This window comes from Numenius arquata, chromosome 2 (assembly GCF_964106895.1).
Source record: "Numenius arquata chromosome 2, bNumArq3.hap1.1, whole genome shotgun sequence".
Lineage (NCBI taxonomy): Eukaryota > Metazoa > Chordata > Aves > Charadriiformes > Scolopacidae > Numenius > Numenius arquata.
This window is the reverse complement of record NC_133577.1, coordinates 118,749,326-118,765,152: the sequence shown is the minus strand read 5'-3', so window position 1 is coordinate 118,765,152 and position 15,827 is coordinate 118,749,326. Positions and strand designations below refer to the sequence as shown.

The 15,827-nt window shown below is 40.9% G+C and overlaps 1 protein-coding gene across 1 annotated transcript in view; it reads right to left on the bottom strand.

Annotated features, from left to right (window-relative positions):
* The window catches only part of FBXL13 (F-box and leucine rich repeat protein 13), a 41,450-nt gene that overhangs the window by 514 nt on the left and 25,109 nt on the right, over positions 1 to 15,827 (bottom strand). Inside the window, 2 exon segments of the mRNA XM_074167690.1 lie at positions 7,224 to 7,399; positions 10,731 to 10,862. Of these exon segments, the coding sequence (XP_074023791.1) occupies positions 7,224 to 7,399; positions 10,731 to 10,862 (308 nt within the window).

The window sequence follows — 15,827 nt, the reverse complement described above, 5'->3', positions numbered from 1 at the left end:
AGCTTTACATTTGCCACTTGTCCTATCAGTGCACCTCGGAGAACAGTCTGCCCGTGTCTTTTCTTCTGTGTCCTCTGATCAGTTACAGACAGCAGTAAGGTCTCCTCCAGCCCGAGTCTCCTCTTCTTGTGACTGAGCAACCCAGTTCTCAGCCTTTCTTTGCACCTCACACGCTCCAGCCCTTTAATGGTCTTGGTGGCCCCCATCGGCGCTTGCTGGAGTCTGTCAGCGCCTCTCTGGGCTGAGGAGCCTAAAACACAGATCTTTGGGACAGAGTAGGCGATGCCATTGGAATAATAGCATTGTATTGTGAAGGAAACAGAACACCAAACAAGATAAATAAACCAGTTACATCAAAAGATACCCCAGTGGCTCTAGAGTGGTGGTGTTTTGGTTTTTTTACAGCTATATAGGAGGCTGTAGTAACTGCGCGGGTCCCTACCTCTACTTTTTTGTTTGGACGGTCTCTGGGGCACCTCCAACTGTCTTTACCCTTTGCTGGTACACCTTCTGCTTGCTTTGTGGCTGACCGCCCCACGTGTAGTTATCTTCTCTCACCCACCTCTTTATAAAAAGTGCGTTGTTTCTGAAACTGAATGGAAGGCGCGAGGGGCAGCGTTGCAGAGCTTCACTGGTACCTGGGCTGGCCCCGAGCTCACCCCAAGGCTGCGTTTTGCAGCTTCTGTGATAGCTGAACCAGAAGAGAACGGCACATGGTCTCCGAAATCACCCATGGCCCCTCTGAGCTCCCTTGGCATTTTGTGGCCAGCGCCCCTCTGCAGGGTTGAAACACAGAAAGAATGAACTAGAGCAAACAGATGGGGAAACAGCAGAAAATCGGGCCTGCTGAGTGAGAGACCCTACAAAGAAGTTGGAGAGCAACTCTCTCCTCTCCCTCCTTTCCAGGCAGCATCAGCCCAGCAGCCTTCATTGCCTTCCCGAGCTGAAGAAACTCAACCCGCCACTTTCAGTCTTTTGAACGTCTCTTTCTTTCCATCAGTTCTGTGCCTTGGCTGCCAGCCCGCTCCGGCTGCGCGGAGCCCCTCGCCTCCCCCCAGCCCCGGCTCTTCCACTCCAGAGAGTCCCCCCGGGCTGAGCCCGCTCACGTGCTCTTGGGGAAGAGCCAGCTCCACATCTCCCCTGTCCCCTGCAGGAGATTCAACCTGAGCTGCTGTGTCGCAGCCGCAGCGAGGTAGCCTTTCTCCCTGCTGGCCAACTTCCTAAGCTCTGTAACAGTATAAGATATGGCATCTGGACAATACTAAAAAAGAAATATCCAAATTAAAGCAGTCTGTTATCTGCCAGTAATGCTACTATGGGGTTTTTTTTTTTTTCCCCCCAAAGTGAAACCGCTGAAGATGGTTACAGAAGAGGCAGCGCCGTAACGCTTGCACCGCCACAGCAGGAAAGGGGAAGCAGGAGGGGTGCAAAAGGCACAAAATGAGTGAAGCAAGGAGGGGTCCTTTGCAACCACTGCGGGGTATTTTTTTAAACCGTCTTAACACTGACACACTGTACGAACCACATGAACACAAGGCTCTATCTGTTTTTATATTAGGGAGGCCTGTGCCATTGAGGAATGTGTGCGCAATTTATATGAGCTACAAGCTCTAAGCTATAAAATAAAAATCAACTCATCCAAGTCCAAATTCCTGTTTTTCATGGAAAGTGCAATGTATGGCGGCTGTCTGAAGCATGTATAAGGGGAGCTGTTACTATTTTTTTTTTTTTGAAACTCAGGCTGTCCCATGCCTGGAGCTACAGTTGATTAGTTTGCCAGAAACAGCCATTCATTAATCATCAACACATGGCAAAATAAGTCATTTATTTAAGATATACTGTGCTATGATAGAGCCTGCTTATTTATTTACATAGTGTCTTAAACAAGCACATTGATGAATAAAGGCATTTCAGCAAATAATTACATCTTTGGCAAAGCAAATATCTCTTGGTGTAAGAAGTCAGACAAAAGTACTGGCCCAAACACATGGCTCGAGCAGCACTGGAATATCTAATTGAATCCTCACCCAAAGTTTCAATCCCTTCTACTAAGAGGGAGTAGCTGGGAAGCACAGTTCTGCATCACAGGCTGAATCCCGAGCCATTCCGAAAGTCAGAAATGTTTGACTGGGTGCATCATAATAAAAAGCAGAGCTTTTGGAAAAGACTTTTTGAGATGAGGTTACAAAAAAATAAGAGTAAATAGTAAAGTTACAAAAAACCAATCGAGTAAAAAGTAATGGAAAAGACAAATTTAAACATGGGAGAACTGTTTATAGTGCAAATAATACAGGAGAAATTAAGCAGAAGCGAGAAGTGGAGGCAGGCAGCTAATGGGAAAAGCAGAGAGAATCCTGCAAGCGTGCTCCAGGTCAGAAAAAGTGCTAAAACTCCATAAAATCTGACGTATTCTGAGGTCTATGTCAGCTGCAGTAGTTGTGTCTTTTTATGGCATCCAGTTCAAGAGCAGAGGATGGCTGAAACATGGCGCTGCAGGAGCCGCCGTCACTTCTGAAGAGCAATTTGCAGTCAGTGAGAAGACAGAACGATGGTATTTTTGTTGCTTCTTCAAGAGGAAACTTAAGAGTAATTATTCTTAGTCCTTTACCAAATCATGTGTAGGCTGTCTTCATTTCCTATTACGTGTGTGTTGGACTCCCAAATCCTTCCTGCCTTGAGACGTGACTATTTGGATAATACCTAAGAAATTCTGCTTTTTCAAGAAAACAGAGTTCTTGAATCTCCTTGCTAACCAACAGCAACCATCAGAAAACACACCACCAAAAAACCAAAACAAAAATCAGAATGTTCTCCAAATGTCAAATGTGTTGTAGCTATTAAGACCTAATGTCATTTCCATTTAAAACACAAAAATGGTAATAGTATTTGTTGGAGTCACTCGTTAACAGAGTAGTCACGAGTTTAGAAGAATTGTAACTGGTTTCTTATTAGTGCAGAGAAAAAAGAAGGAAGTGTTTAATTTTGCTCTCAAAGAACAGCTTTTGGTGGAACCAAGCTGTTCCAGCCGAGCTGCAGTTTGGTGAGAGCACGGGGCCGGCCGGCGAGGGCTTCTCAAGGCAACGAGAGATTTCCTCCCTCGCTTTGCACCCAGAAACGTCGATAGAGCACCACGCCTTTCGCAGCGCTGCAGCTGACTTTAAAGGGTATTTGTGCTTTGAAGTTTAAGGAGAATGTTTCACAGGGAAGAGAAGTGCATCTCTGAAGATGCCCGTGTGGTATTTCTTCTAGGATTAGTCCGAAGTGAATCACGAGCAATACAGCCTTTTCCTGCAGAAGCCACATTTTTAAAAGCAGTTAATTAGCTTTCTTTTCCTCTAGTAGAAGATAGCATTTGTGCCAGTACCATTTACTCCCAGAGGCAGGTTATCGATGATTCTTTATGGCATTTAGAAACGGCATTAATTAAAAGGTTGTTTAGCCCCTGGATACAGAAATATGCAGCAGGGTATCAGGCCATAGACTTTTTTTTCTTCTAATATTTAATAAACCTGGAACCAGGCTGGTGTGTTGGCAAATATAATCTCAAATGCTACCCGATACTGGAAAGAATGGACAATTTATATGCTCGTAAGTGTTTCCTATGAAGCTGCATCAGACTGAAACTTGAAGAAATTTGTGGCTCCATATGTTTTCTATTTTAATCTAACGAAACAGTAAAAATAAAACTTTGAAAAAGAATGTGACACAATACAAGAGATATGCCTCAATATTTGCAAGGCTCAGGCTATTAAGAGCTGTCTGCTAGGACTGGCTAGCGTTTAATAATAAATAATGGGGAATTCCTTTGGCAAAATGAAGTATATATGATTTACAGATTTTGTAGGGCAACTTTAAACTAAAACCACATTTCTTCTATTGCTTATTTAGAACCTAAGCCACTAGCATGTTTAGTTCTCCAGATTAATCTGATTTGTATATAGATGTCGTCTTCCATCTCCTTAAACAAGGAAGGAAATGTCTCTGAAATGTGTTTCACACCCACAGAACATAAATTACACCTGAAAACAGCCCTTTCCTCTGCAGTCTGAAAATCTAAAAACCCAAGTAAGATTGTAAGAGTTGGTCTGAAAACACAGACTGAGGCCCTGTTGTTCATTTTTCTGACAATATGTTCCTTATTGTTCATTACTAAAAACATACAGGTTGTGAATGAAATACATAGTTCTATAAAATATAATCTGACATCCAAGTGACAGTACTGTCACTGCTTTTGATGTCACGGTGTGTTGTCAGAGTTGGAAGGGACCTCTAGAGATCATCTAGTCCAACTCCCCTGCTGAAGCAGGATTGCCCAGAGCACATTACTCAGGACTGCATCCAGGCGGGTCTTGAAGATCTCCAGAGAAGGGGACTCCACGACCTCCCTGGGCAGCCTGTTCCAGTGCTCTGTCACCCTCACTGTAAAGAAGTTTCTCCTCATATTTGAATGGAACTTCCTATGTTCCAGCTTGTGCCCATTGCCCCTCATCCTATCGCTGGAAACCACTGAAAAGAGTCCAGCTCCATCATCCTTCAACCCACCCTTTAGGTACTTGTAAACATAGATAAGGTCTCCCCTCAGCCTTCTCTTCTCCAGGCTAGAGAGCCCCAGCTCTCTCAGCCTTTCCTCATAAGGGAGATGCTCCAATCCTTTAATCATCTTAGTTGCCCTACACTGGACTCTCTCCAGTAGTTCCCTGTCTCTTTTGAACTGGGGAGCCCAGAACTGGATGCAGTATTCCAGTTGTGGCCTCACCAGTGCAGAGTAGAGGGGGAGAATCTCCCTCGACCTACTGGCCACACTCTTCCCTATGCAGCCAGGATTCCATTGGCCTTTACAGTAATTACTGAAAATCTGCTGCAAGATGACTAACAGTGTAGCATCACTGCCACATTTTACTGTGCTTTTCATGTCGTTAGTGGCAGAAAACAAATGGTTCTTATTGTCCTTCGCAATATTGGCCTTGAACTACAGTAAAAAAGTTTTTTTCGATAGTGTGACACATACAGGATGTGGAATATACCTTAATCTAGCTGTGAAGTCCTGTGTTTTCTGGATATCATTCTATCTAAAGACAATTTTAGAGTCTGCACTGAAAAGTCACTCTGATCTTGACATGGTCAATCTATTCTGCAGCCTGGCTAGGTCAAGGGAGGCTCTTCAAATCTGTTGAAGGAACAAGCAAAAAATCTTCAGTGCTGAATTGTTCTACATGATTGATCTGACGGTTTTTGTCCCAGACTGAAATGGCACAGGGTAAGAGTTTCCTGTCATTGAACATACGGTGCAAAGGGACTGAGGCTGGCAAAGAAAAGAACCATCCACCATCGCATACCAGAAAACCAGGCTCAAGAAAGTAAAATTGGCAAAGTTTGCCTAGTTCTAAAAAACACAAAAAGGGCAAAGATAACACTGGGTGGAGATGTGTGTCTCGTGGTTGCTTTTTGTTTTGTAAAGATCTCCAACTCTCCAGGGCTTTTTTTACAGTAAAAGTAACTGGTTGGGAAATTCCTTGGCTGAGTCAGAAGAGTTTAATCGAGATGTTTGGAGAACCCATAGCATGAGGGACTCTGAGGCAGAGGCATAATCTTGGGTCATCCTGCAAAGGCTACAATAATGCAAACAGTCTTCTGAGAAGTCAGGTCAGCTCTTTGATCATGGTTCACCCAACATAAATTGGAACTGAGCCCAAATTTCTGTCCCTACTACATCTCACTTCTACGGGAAGATGTATAAGGAACCAGAGCCCAAAAGGGATGACACACTATTTAAAGCTCTGAACACAGATATGAAGTCACAGAAAAAGCAAGTCAACAGCAGTAATCCAGGGGTAAAAGAAAACCCCTTGGGGCTTAATATGAGAAAAACTGTAAATCAGGAAGTTATGAGGAAATTATATTTGCAATATCTTTTTTCAGAATGAACAGTGTAGTTCATTTAGAATAATTTTTTCAATTCGTACTCTTGCATACCAATCCTTCAAAACACTTTACCTTACAAGTATTTAATAAGAAGTAGAGGTTTTGCGATGGAAGTTCTGAGATGACATTAAGAAAACCAAGTCAGAGAGAAGTAAAGAAAATAAAAGTAATGACAGCAGAATTGTTTGTGGTGAGACAGTTAGAGGGAAAGAAACCAAGGACGGTTTGGAAAGCATGAAGCACACTGGAAATATCTTCGAAGTTATTAAGATCTGCCTTGGTCTTGTGGTCTCTACAGTGACTATTAAACCCTGGAATGATTTAGCACAGGGTGTGTTATCTACAGTGGTCCTGTCAGAGTGGGGTTAGAGCTCTCCTAGGGTTGATACTTTCCATATAATATAGCATTATATATTTTTTACTCGTACTGAAGTCACAAAGTTTGATTAAGTTATACACTCAGATATATCAGCCATGCTTAAACTTTAGTTCTTTTCCAAAATAGTTTCAGTCCCTTTGGTGTGTCTGGCCACTGTGCAGTTCTGGGTGTACGGCACCCGGTCTGTGATGTTCTTAATGCCCATGGAAGGGTGACAGACATTAGATCTGCATCTTTTAGACACAAAGCTGAAAAATCATGTCTAAACCTGACCAGAGCTGACTGGCTTTTAAATGCCGTGGGGAATCAAGAGGCTGGGTCCATTTATGCCAGTAGGGAAGCTGGATTACATCGTGGCAGGCGTCCTCTTTTTTCCAGTTGTAGATAAAAAACAAGTATATTTTATTTGTACTTCATGAAACTATGCTTATGATACCTTGACTCATTCCCTGCAGCCATGCTGCGTTTTGAGCACAGGCCCACATCAATGGTCAAATCTGCTTCTGCTGTATACTGACATGTGGTCACTGGGAAACGGGCTCCCGCAAACCCTCGGAGTGAGCTCAAGTACATCACGCGATGGCTACGAGCATTAGGCCCAGTCTGATTTTCTCCTTCATGGTTCCATGTGCCCTCGAGATGAGATCCTGTGTCTGTAGAAACTTCCCTGAGAGGACATTGTCTGCCATAAAGACAGATGGGGTCCCTATTTCCCTTCACTTCTGGCTGACAGTAGGATATGTAGATACCTACACCAGGCCACAGGACTCCTGAGGCAGCATTGTGGACACCCGGTAAATAAAGAAGGGAGGTGGTTCAAGCCAGATACCCAGCATGGCACCCTGATGCCAATGAAGAAAAAAACCTCATGGTTTTGGGTTATAGCCCCCTCTGAATTAAGATATAGGAAATATCCTCTTACTTGGTAATATTTCTACAGTACGGCATCTTGAGAATCTGGAGTTGCTTACAACTTTTCCAAAGATATCTCAGTGCTTTGTCAGGAAGATGAATGCAACCCAAGACATCCAAGAACTGGAGATAATGGCAAGCTGCAGCCAAGTTTTGGATACAGGTATCTGCCTTCTGTAAATGAAGCTACAAGACACAGAGAAGTTAGAAGAGTATTGAATAGTCAAAAGAAAAAAACACAGCGGGGGAAAACTATGTTTTAGAATACTTCGTGGAAGTAAAATTTCTGGCACATCAGAATTCTGAATCTCTTCAAGAGGCTTTACAGGAACTATCACTTAAATATCCCGAGCATATTAGGTCTTAGTTAACTGTGATTCCTGTACAGTCTAAAGTATTGTGGGGTTTTTTTCACCTAATCAGAATGGTTTAATTTTCCAACCTCATAATTTTGCATGTAGCATATATGAGCCTTTAGCCTGACTCTCCGTTGCACTGTTCTCACTAAACTATTAGGCTGCACTTATAGTTTGGTTATAACCGTTTTGTATCTCAGTTCTCTATGACAAACGAGCATCTCACACCAAGACCCTTCAAACATATAGTTGTTTTTCTTTATCTCTGCAGTAGAGCTCTTAGTTTCACCTCACAATTCCATTTTTCTAAACTGATAGTCATTGCCATTAATGCTGGAATTTGCATTTGGGAAACACATGAGACAGAGTCCTTAAGGTACATAAGCACTCATGTAAGCTACTTAATTGCTCCACTGACTTCAGTAGAAACAGTCAAGAATAAATTACGTATACACTTTAATTACCGTATTCAGTCAGGACCAGAAATTAAGAGGGGACATGGTAAGACCTTTAAAAGACACTTGATTAAAATCAGCAGAGTGGGATGGTGGAAAGAGAGATGAGAGTTTCACTTGCATGAAACAGCCAGTCTCACGAGAATCTGAAAGGGACAAGTAGGCGAGATGAAGCTGGGACCTTGGGGTGTGGAACAAAAAATAGCACACTATCTCATGATACAGTCTTCCTGGAATATGGAGATAATTCTGTGCTTTTCTTATTCCAGATTTAGCTATATGTTCAATATTAGTTCTGCAATAAATTACTAAGTAGATTAAAATATTAATAAAGAGATTAATATTCCTACTGAAATAAACCAAAGTTGTTGACTGAACTCAGTAATCAGTATCATATGCATTTAAGAGATATCTACATTCATCATACACTTAATCCTATTCCCTTAAGAGTACTGAATTAAAGAATTCATTGTCCATCAAACAGCGTCTTCACAATTTTGCTACTTATATAGCTGATTCATTCATTTAACCAGAGATTTATATTCAGTTCTTGCTATATTTTCTCATGTGTAGGATATGTTTCCCACAGCAACTTCATTTTTTTCCTATGAAATAAGAATTAGTCTTGAATCAGGCTCATTTCTTGCGTAAGACTCAGAACAGCTCTGCTGAATATTTTAGTATCAGCATTTGCAAAATGACTTGTACCTGTCCTAGGAATATAGAAACGTGGCAGGGAGGCTCACTGCGCTTTCACTGAAGCAGTGGAGTTTGTTCAAAGACAATTAATTTGCCCCGGTAGATATGATAAATTGATAAACTCTTCTAATTTTAGAGTAACCTGCATAGCACATGTTAAAACATTCTTAGTGGACATGTATTTGTATATTGATTTTTTCCAAGTTCTCTTGCTATGATTTTTTTTAAATTCTTTTTTGTTTATATAGTATAACAGGACATGACTGCCAGACATTAATATATATCCTTTGGAACAGGTTCATCCTTATTTTAATCTCCTGACCATTCTTAAACTGTCTCTGAGTGGAAAATATTTCCTTACTATGCAGCTGGATCCCCTCAATTTACACCAGAGATGGCCAAAGTATTTGAAAGACCCATTAGTTTTAACAACCACAGGTGTACCCATCTCATTTTATGGAGTTGCAAGCTGGACTCAAGTCAAAAAAAGACTTGTAAACTTGTGTGTAGGTTTATTTGAAAGAGTCTCGATGTTCTTTTCTGAAAATAGTAGGGTATTAGCAGTTAACAGATTGGCTTTATAACCGTTTAAAGAAAAGATACCATCTAGGAACAAAGCGCTGGAAGGGGATTACTAGGTCACTGAATTTACTTCTTGTTCCCATTTGCAGGAACTACAAAAAACAACCCAGTTCATTCCTTTATCAAGAGCCATCCTAACACTCCTTAATACTTTGCCCCCATCTCCTTTCCTAGCGTGCTATTTTACAATTCACTGCTCTGATAATCAGAAACTCTCCCATTTTTCCAGCCTAAAAGCATCTACTGCCATTTTATAGGTTTTGGGGGGTTAGGTTGTTTTTGGTTGTTTTTTTTCCATGTTAGTCTATAAGGTGTAGTGGAAAGCATGGCAGAGAAGACTGCTTGCAAAGATACCTAACTTCAACTCCTTTGGAAAGATCTCCATGCCAGCTTTGATTATCACTGTTATTATGGACAAATACCTTACTATCTATCTAAAAGCAAAGGATACAGCAGATTGAGACCCAGGTATATAATAATTAATGCTGTACGATAGGTATCTGTAAGATATAAACCAAGAGCTATTGTAAGACACAGAGCAACTTCCTTGGCCTGGCAGATCTGAAAGACAGCCTGTGGGTTTTGGCCTAGAAGCTGAGAAACTTACAAACTTTTGGAAGACTAAAGAACCAATCAGAATGCGTATAATTTAGGGCCAGCAAACTAGTCAGCTGGGTCAGCTCAAACTAGTTGGCCAGGACGCTAAGGTGTTCAGCCACTGCAGTGAATAAGAGGAGATGAGAACTGTGTGGAGGGCTGAAAGGATAGTCAAGGGTTATGGAGATGGATGTCGGAGAGGAGGAAGGCACAGGCAAGCAATGGCTGCAATCTTATTGTGGAAGGAAAAGGGACGTGAGCACTTCCATAGGAAAAAAGGGGTAAAACTGTTCCAATGAATACGATGAAATTTTAAAGGTGAGTTCAATATTAACTTTTGGAAAAGTATTCATAAATTTAGTATATTCCCACTTGATACTGATGGAAGCAACACTACACTACAACAACTTTTTCCAAGAATGAAAATACCAAGAGTTAATAAAACAAAGACACCATCCTTTGGAAACACCCAAAACACCAGAAGCTGAGACAGTGTTTGCAGGAAGCATCACTAAAAGACCTTCTCTCTCTTTACCCTTCCCTAGACATGAACCCCTGGAGAGACAAACGTTTACCTTATCCAGGATGAACACCTTTATGTTGTAACTGCAACCGTTAGAAGAACACCAGACACTCCCGAGAGCCAAGACTCAGAACCTAAAACTCACAGAAAGTCAGTTGAACTTAAACTCTGATTTCTAAATCAGTTGAGTCCATTGTAGAATTGTGACAAAACACAGATGCCAGCAGGTCAAATTTCTGAACGAAATTCTAAGTACTTCTTTGCACTAACAATCCCAGAACTATCGCCCCATTTCTTTCGCATACCCTTGGGAATGCTCTGCTGACAGACGTCAGTGCCTGGCAGTGAAATGCCATTGCTTTCACAGCTTCGTCCGTCAGCTGAGGGCAGTAAGAGACACGGCAGTGTTCCAGGTATCTTGTGCCCTTGCAGAACTCCTGAAAAAGTGACAAACAAACCAGTCATTCTTAGGTGACATGCCTACTCTATTTTTCTCAATTTACAATACATTTACATCAATCCTTTCATCCACTTCAGGCAGTTCAGTTCCCTACGTACTCTTTATTAGGAGTGAAGTCACTCAGCCGTTGGCTGTGAACGTCGACAGAAGAAGAGATGCATTAAGAAGCTATTTTCCATTGCTTATATATTATACTACGTCTTCACTAGACTAACATTCATGTAAGTTCCACTGTGTATATTAAAATATGTTGAATTTGGGTTCTATAAATTGAGCACAACCCAGAACCTAAATGTTTGTGCTTAAAGGACCAGCCCCAAATACATTTAGTCTTCTACTCTCTGCAAATGCATATTTTTGTGTATATTAACTTTTATTATTATTTTTTGCTAAAATGAACAAACTGTATTTGTATAAATTACACTATTTTCTTGGAAAGGAATGCATAAGAAGCTCAGGACTGTCACTTGGGAGTTCTAGGTTCTGGTTTGCTCTGTGGATCTCAGGCCAGTTAACTGTGGCTGAAGTGCCGGGTAATTCCTGCTGTGATTCCTGTTGACTACAATTTCTATCCCCGTTTTTAGAGCAAATAAGCACCTGCAGATCGTACTGACTTCAATTCCAGCACCTTTGTAACTCAGGTATTAGCTTTTTCGTACGCCCTTTAAAACCAATCATTTTGGAAAATAACAGACCAAACTGTCCGGTGACATTTCCCAACTTATAAAATGGAGCGGAGATAACCTCACACACTATGAAATTGCAAAAGCTGTTTACAAAACATTTTGGTGACCTGCAGATGGCAAGTGATCAATAGGTGTAAGACAGTATTATTATTATTATTGCTGCTCCTATTAAGATATTCCAGTTTCTACATAAGTTTTTCTACATGTTCCTACAAAGGGACAATTTGACCAACTCCATGTGTTTGTGTATTTTTCATCTTGTATTTCATAGTTGCACCACTGATGGGTGGTCATATGAACACAAATGTTTTCCAAAATGCACTTTAAAGTGTGTATTTTAAATAGCATCAGAGAATCCCACATAAAACTTTGTTTCTCATGGGTAGTTATAACTTTGTCATACTGTGCACATTTATTCCTTGCAATGAAACTCCTAAAAAAACCCCCACAGATTCATAAAATACACTTTTATCCTTTGCACTCTGAAACTTTGTTACCTTTTGGCCTGAATCTTTTTCAAACTTGAAAATATTCACTTGTGGGCCTCCAAAGAGAAGGAGAAGTTAGACCATAATTTGTGCTTGTGGAAACCTTCTCTTGAAGAGCCTGCAGATTTGTTAAGTCAAGAACCAAAAAACCTAAAATGGTATTTCTTCACCTAATGGTGCCATGATGCGAGCTTTGCAGAACATTTTTCTGCTCAAGCAAAGCCTTAGCTTCAGTGAGAATCTCTCCTCTTCTGTGATGTCTAGTCTGAAGCCACAGTGAGATGCCTTAAATTTGTCACTAAGCTGATCTTCCAGGTCTGCTAATCTTGGCCCAAGGTCAGTGTAATTTGTCATTTACTGGAATGGAAATTCTATCTCTATAGGGGAAAGAAGGAAATACTTATGTAGTACTTATTATTCTGAAAAAAAATCCATAGTAATCGAGCATTGCCTTTGACACATAGCTATTTTTTCCTCATGAAAAACAGGAACTCGGGCACTAACATATGGTGATCACTGGTAAATATCAGCTCTTCCATTACCCAAAAGTATGCGATGCTGTGTGATTTTCATAAGTCTTACCTAAACAGATGCAAAGAAACAGCTTATAAATCTGAGATTTGTTTCACAGATTTTAGTACTCTTTGTCTGTACCCTCACTCTAGCTTCATTTTTTCTGTCTATCAGTAGAGCTGTAGCAAGGCACAGCTTCTTGGGCTCCTTTTATTTTACAAATAGCAGGATGCAAATGCTTTAACTTAGGACTAGTAAGAGTGGCAATTGAGAATTTATAAAATTTGACTTCTGTACCTTTCTTATTTCAGTCTTAGCTTTTCAGGCTGTTACCTCCAATACAGAAACATTCTAAACCCAGTAACTGTTTTTTTATCCACGTGTAGGAGAAACCGCACACCCTTCAGAATTAGGCCTCAGATATGATGACTTAATCACTACATTCTCAGCTGGGGTATGTAGCACAAGCTGAAGCCAAGATTTCAGTGCCTGTGAGATACTATTATCTTGTTTTTACTGGCAGAGCTTGTCTGCATACATATTTAAAATATCCTTCGAAGTTACGTTCAGAATTTGCTCATAACTTTAACTCTGCCCCTAAATTATTTTGCAAATAGCACCAAAATTATGTTTGCAATCAAAGGAAATCAAAGAGCTTTGTTTGCTCTCTTCACCTCTGCATCCCTGGTTCTTCTAACAGAAGAGGTTGTGAAGATAAATGATGTTTGCAAAACATTTAGACACTACAAAGAATTGAATACCATATGAAGGAAATAACATGATTTTCTAACTTATTTGCACAATTTTAATTCTGCGTAAGTAATGAAAATACAGAATACTAAACTGCTGCTCATTTAGTGAGCATCAGAGTTATGAATAACCAAAGATCCTATTTATAAAGTATGTGATCACATAAGCATTTATATACTGTTATAGTATATCGTAAATGAATTAACACTGTACAGTCAACATTATTTTTGGCATTTTATAACTTTCAGCAATTACCTTAACAGTGTTAGTCCTCTTAATATACGTTTTCTTTTCACACAATATAAATGTTCTTCATATAGAATCATAGAATCATCCAGGTTGGAAGAGACCCTTGGGATCATCGAGTCCAACCATCTACCCTACACTACAAGGTTCTCCCCTATATCATATCCCCCAACACCACATCTAAACGTCTCTTAAACACATCCAGGGATGGTGACTCAACCACCTCCCTGGGCAGCCTATTCCAATGCCCGACCACTCTTTCTGTGAAAAATTCTTTCCTGATGTTCAGTCTAAACCTACCCTGCTGGAGCTTGAAGCCATTCCCTCTCATTCTGTCATTAATTACCTGGGAGAAGAGACCAGCACCAACCTCTCTACAGTGTCCTTTCAAGTAGTTGTAGAGAGTGATGAGGTCTCCCCTCAGCCTCCTCTTCCTCATACTAAACAGTCCCAGCTCCTTCAACCGCTCTTCATATGATTTGTCTTCCAGGCCCTTCACCAGCTCCATTGCCCTCCTCTGCACTCGCTCCAGCACCTCGATATCTCTCTTGTATTGAGGTGCCCAAAACTGGACACAATACTCGAGGTGTGGCCTCACCAGTGCTGAGTACAGGGGCATAATCACCTCCCTACTTCTGCTGGTCACGCTATTTCTAATACAAGCCAGGATGCCATTGGCTTTCTTGGCCACCTGGGCACACTGCCGGCTCATATTCAGCCGCTTGTCAATTAGAACCCCCAGGTCTCTTTCTTCCAGGCAGCTCTCCAGCCACACTTCCCCAAGCCTGTAGCAATGCACGGGGTTGTTGTGGCCCAAGTGCAGAACCTGGCACTTGCCCTTGTTGAAACTCATACCATTGATGTTGTCCCAATGATCCAATCTATCTAGGTCTCTCTGTAGAGCTTCCCTATCCTCCTGGGAATCAACACTCCTGCTTAGCTTGGTGTCATCTGCGAACTTGCTGATGATACACCCTATGTCCTTGTCGAGATCATCAATAAAGACATTAAACAAAAATGGTCCTAACACTGAGCCCTGAGGCACACCACTTGTGACCGGCCGCCAGCTGGATTTAAATCCATTGAGCACCACTCTTTGGGACCTTCCAGTCAGCCATTGCTTGACCCAGCAGATCGTATGCTCAAATCAAAGGATAACCAAGATGTGCAGCATGCAATGAGATTACTCTACAAATTTTCAATTTACACAGAAAGACCTGCCATTTCATTTGAAGTTAATCCCTTATCTCTTCATTTTTCTCTTGCCCTCCCTAGATTCATGACAACATGGCTTCCATAACTCCTATGTGTACTCCCAGCTGTATTTTCTTCCTCAAAAAGTTCAAACTCGTATGGCAGGAAAGCAAAGCATAAATATTTCTTTATTCACAGTCTTTTTTTAAACTTATTCCGCATAGTGAGACAACTGAAATAGCTTCTCAGCCATAAGCACAGCACAACGCAGAAGTGAATATTCTCCTCTGAAAGCAGCAGCACTAGCACTGCACAACTTTCCATGATACACACGAGATGTACATACTTGGTCATTGTTTTGGTTAAAAATGTGGACCTTTACCCAGAACATTCATGAAAGGCGAGTCAGAATTATCCCTAAAGAAGGAAATCCTAAAGGCCTGACTTGTATGTTGGGTAACAAGATTCAATCCAGATGCATCCCTTGTGGTGCAGCAACAACTGACTCATTCTTACAATATATGGCTATAAAATGATGGATGTTGGAGCTTTATAATGGAAAAAATGTAGAAGCTAAAGACTGGGATTACGTGATGGCATTGCCTGTACCTGCAGCCTTATGATCTGCAAATGTTCATGGGCATGAAATTTACATCATTAGGAACATAATTTAAGTGTTTCTGCTATAATGGTTAGGAACAATTCTCGGTTACAGTAAAAAGTGCTCTTATTTAGATACAAATCCTCTCTCCTTCCTAACAAGATGGGTGGTTCTTTTTTTCTACTGTAAAGTTACCAGGTAGTGTTTATTTCTTATATTGCTCTGAAACACAAAGCTGTAAATCTATGCAATCATATTGAATTTTTCAAATCTCCATAAGGATTTAGGTAAACTTCAAGCAACCTGTGATTAGGAATTTCACAGCTTAACTATAAATTTTGGAAACAGATATGTCCTTTTCTTCATTCTGAATTTCCAAACCACTATATTATGAATTTCCATGCCCACTGTATTATGTGTGGAAGGAAACAGCAAGAAGTTGACCCCTACCCACTCTTTTCACA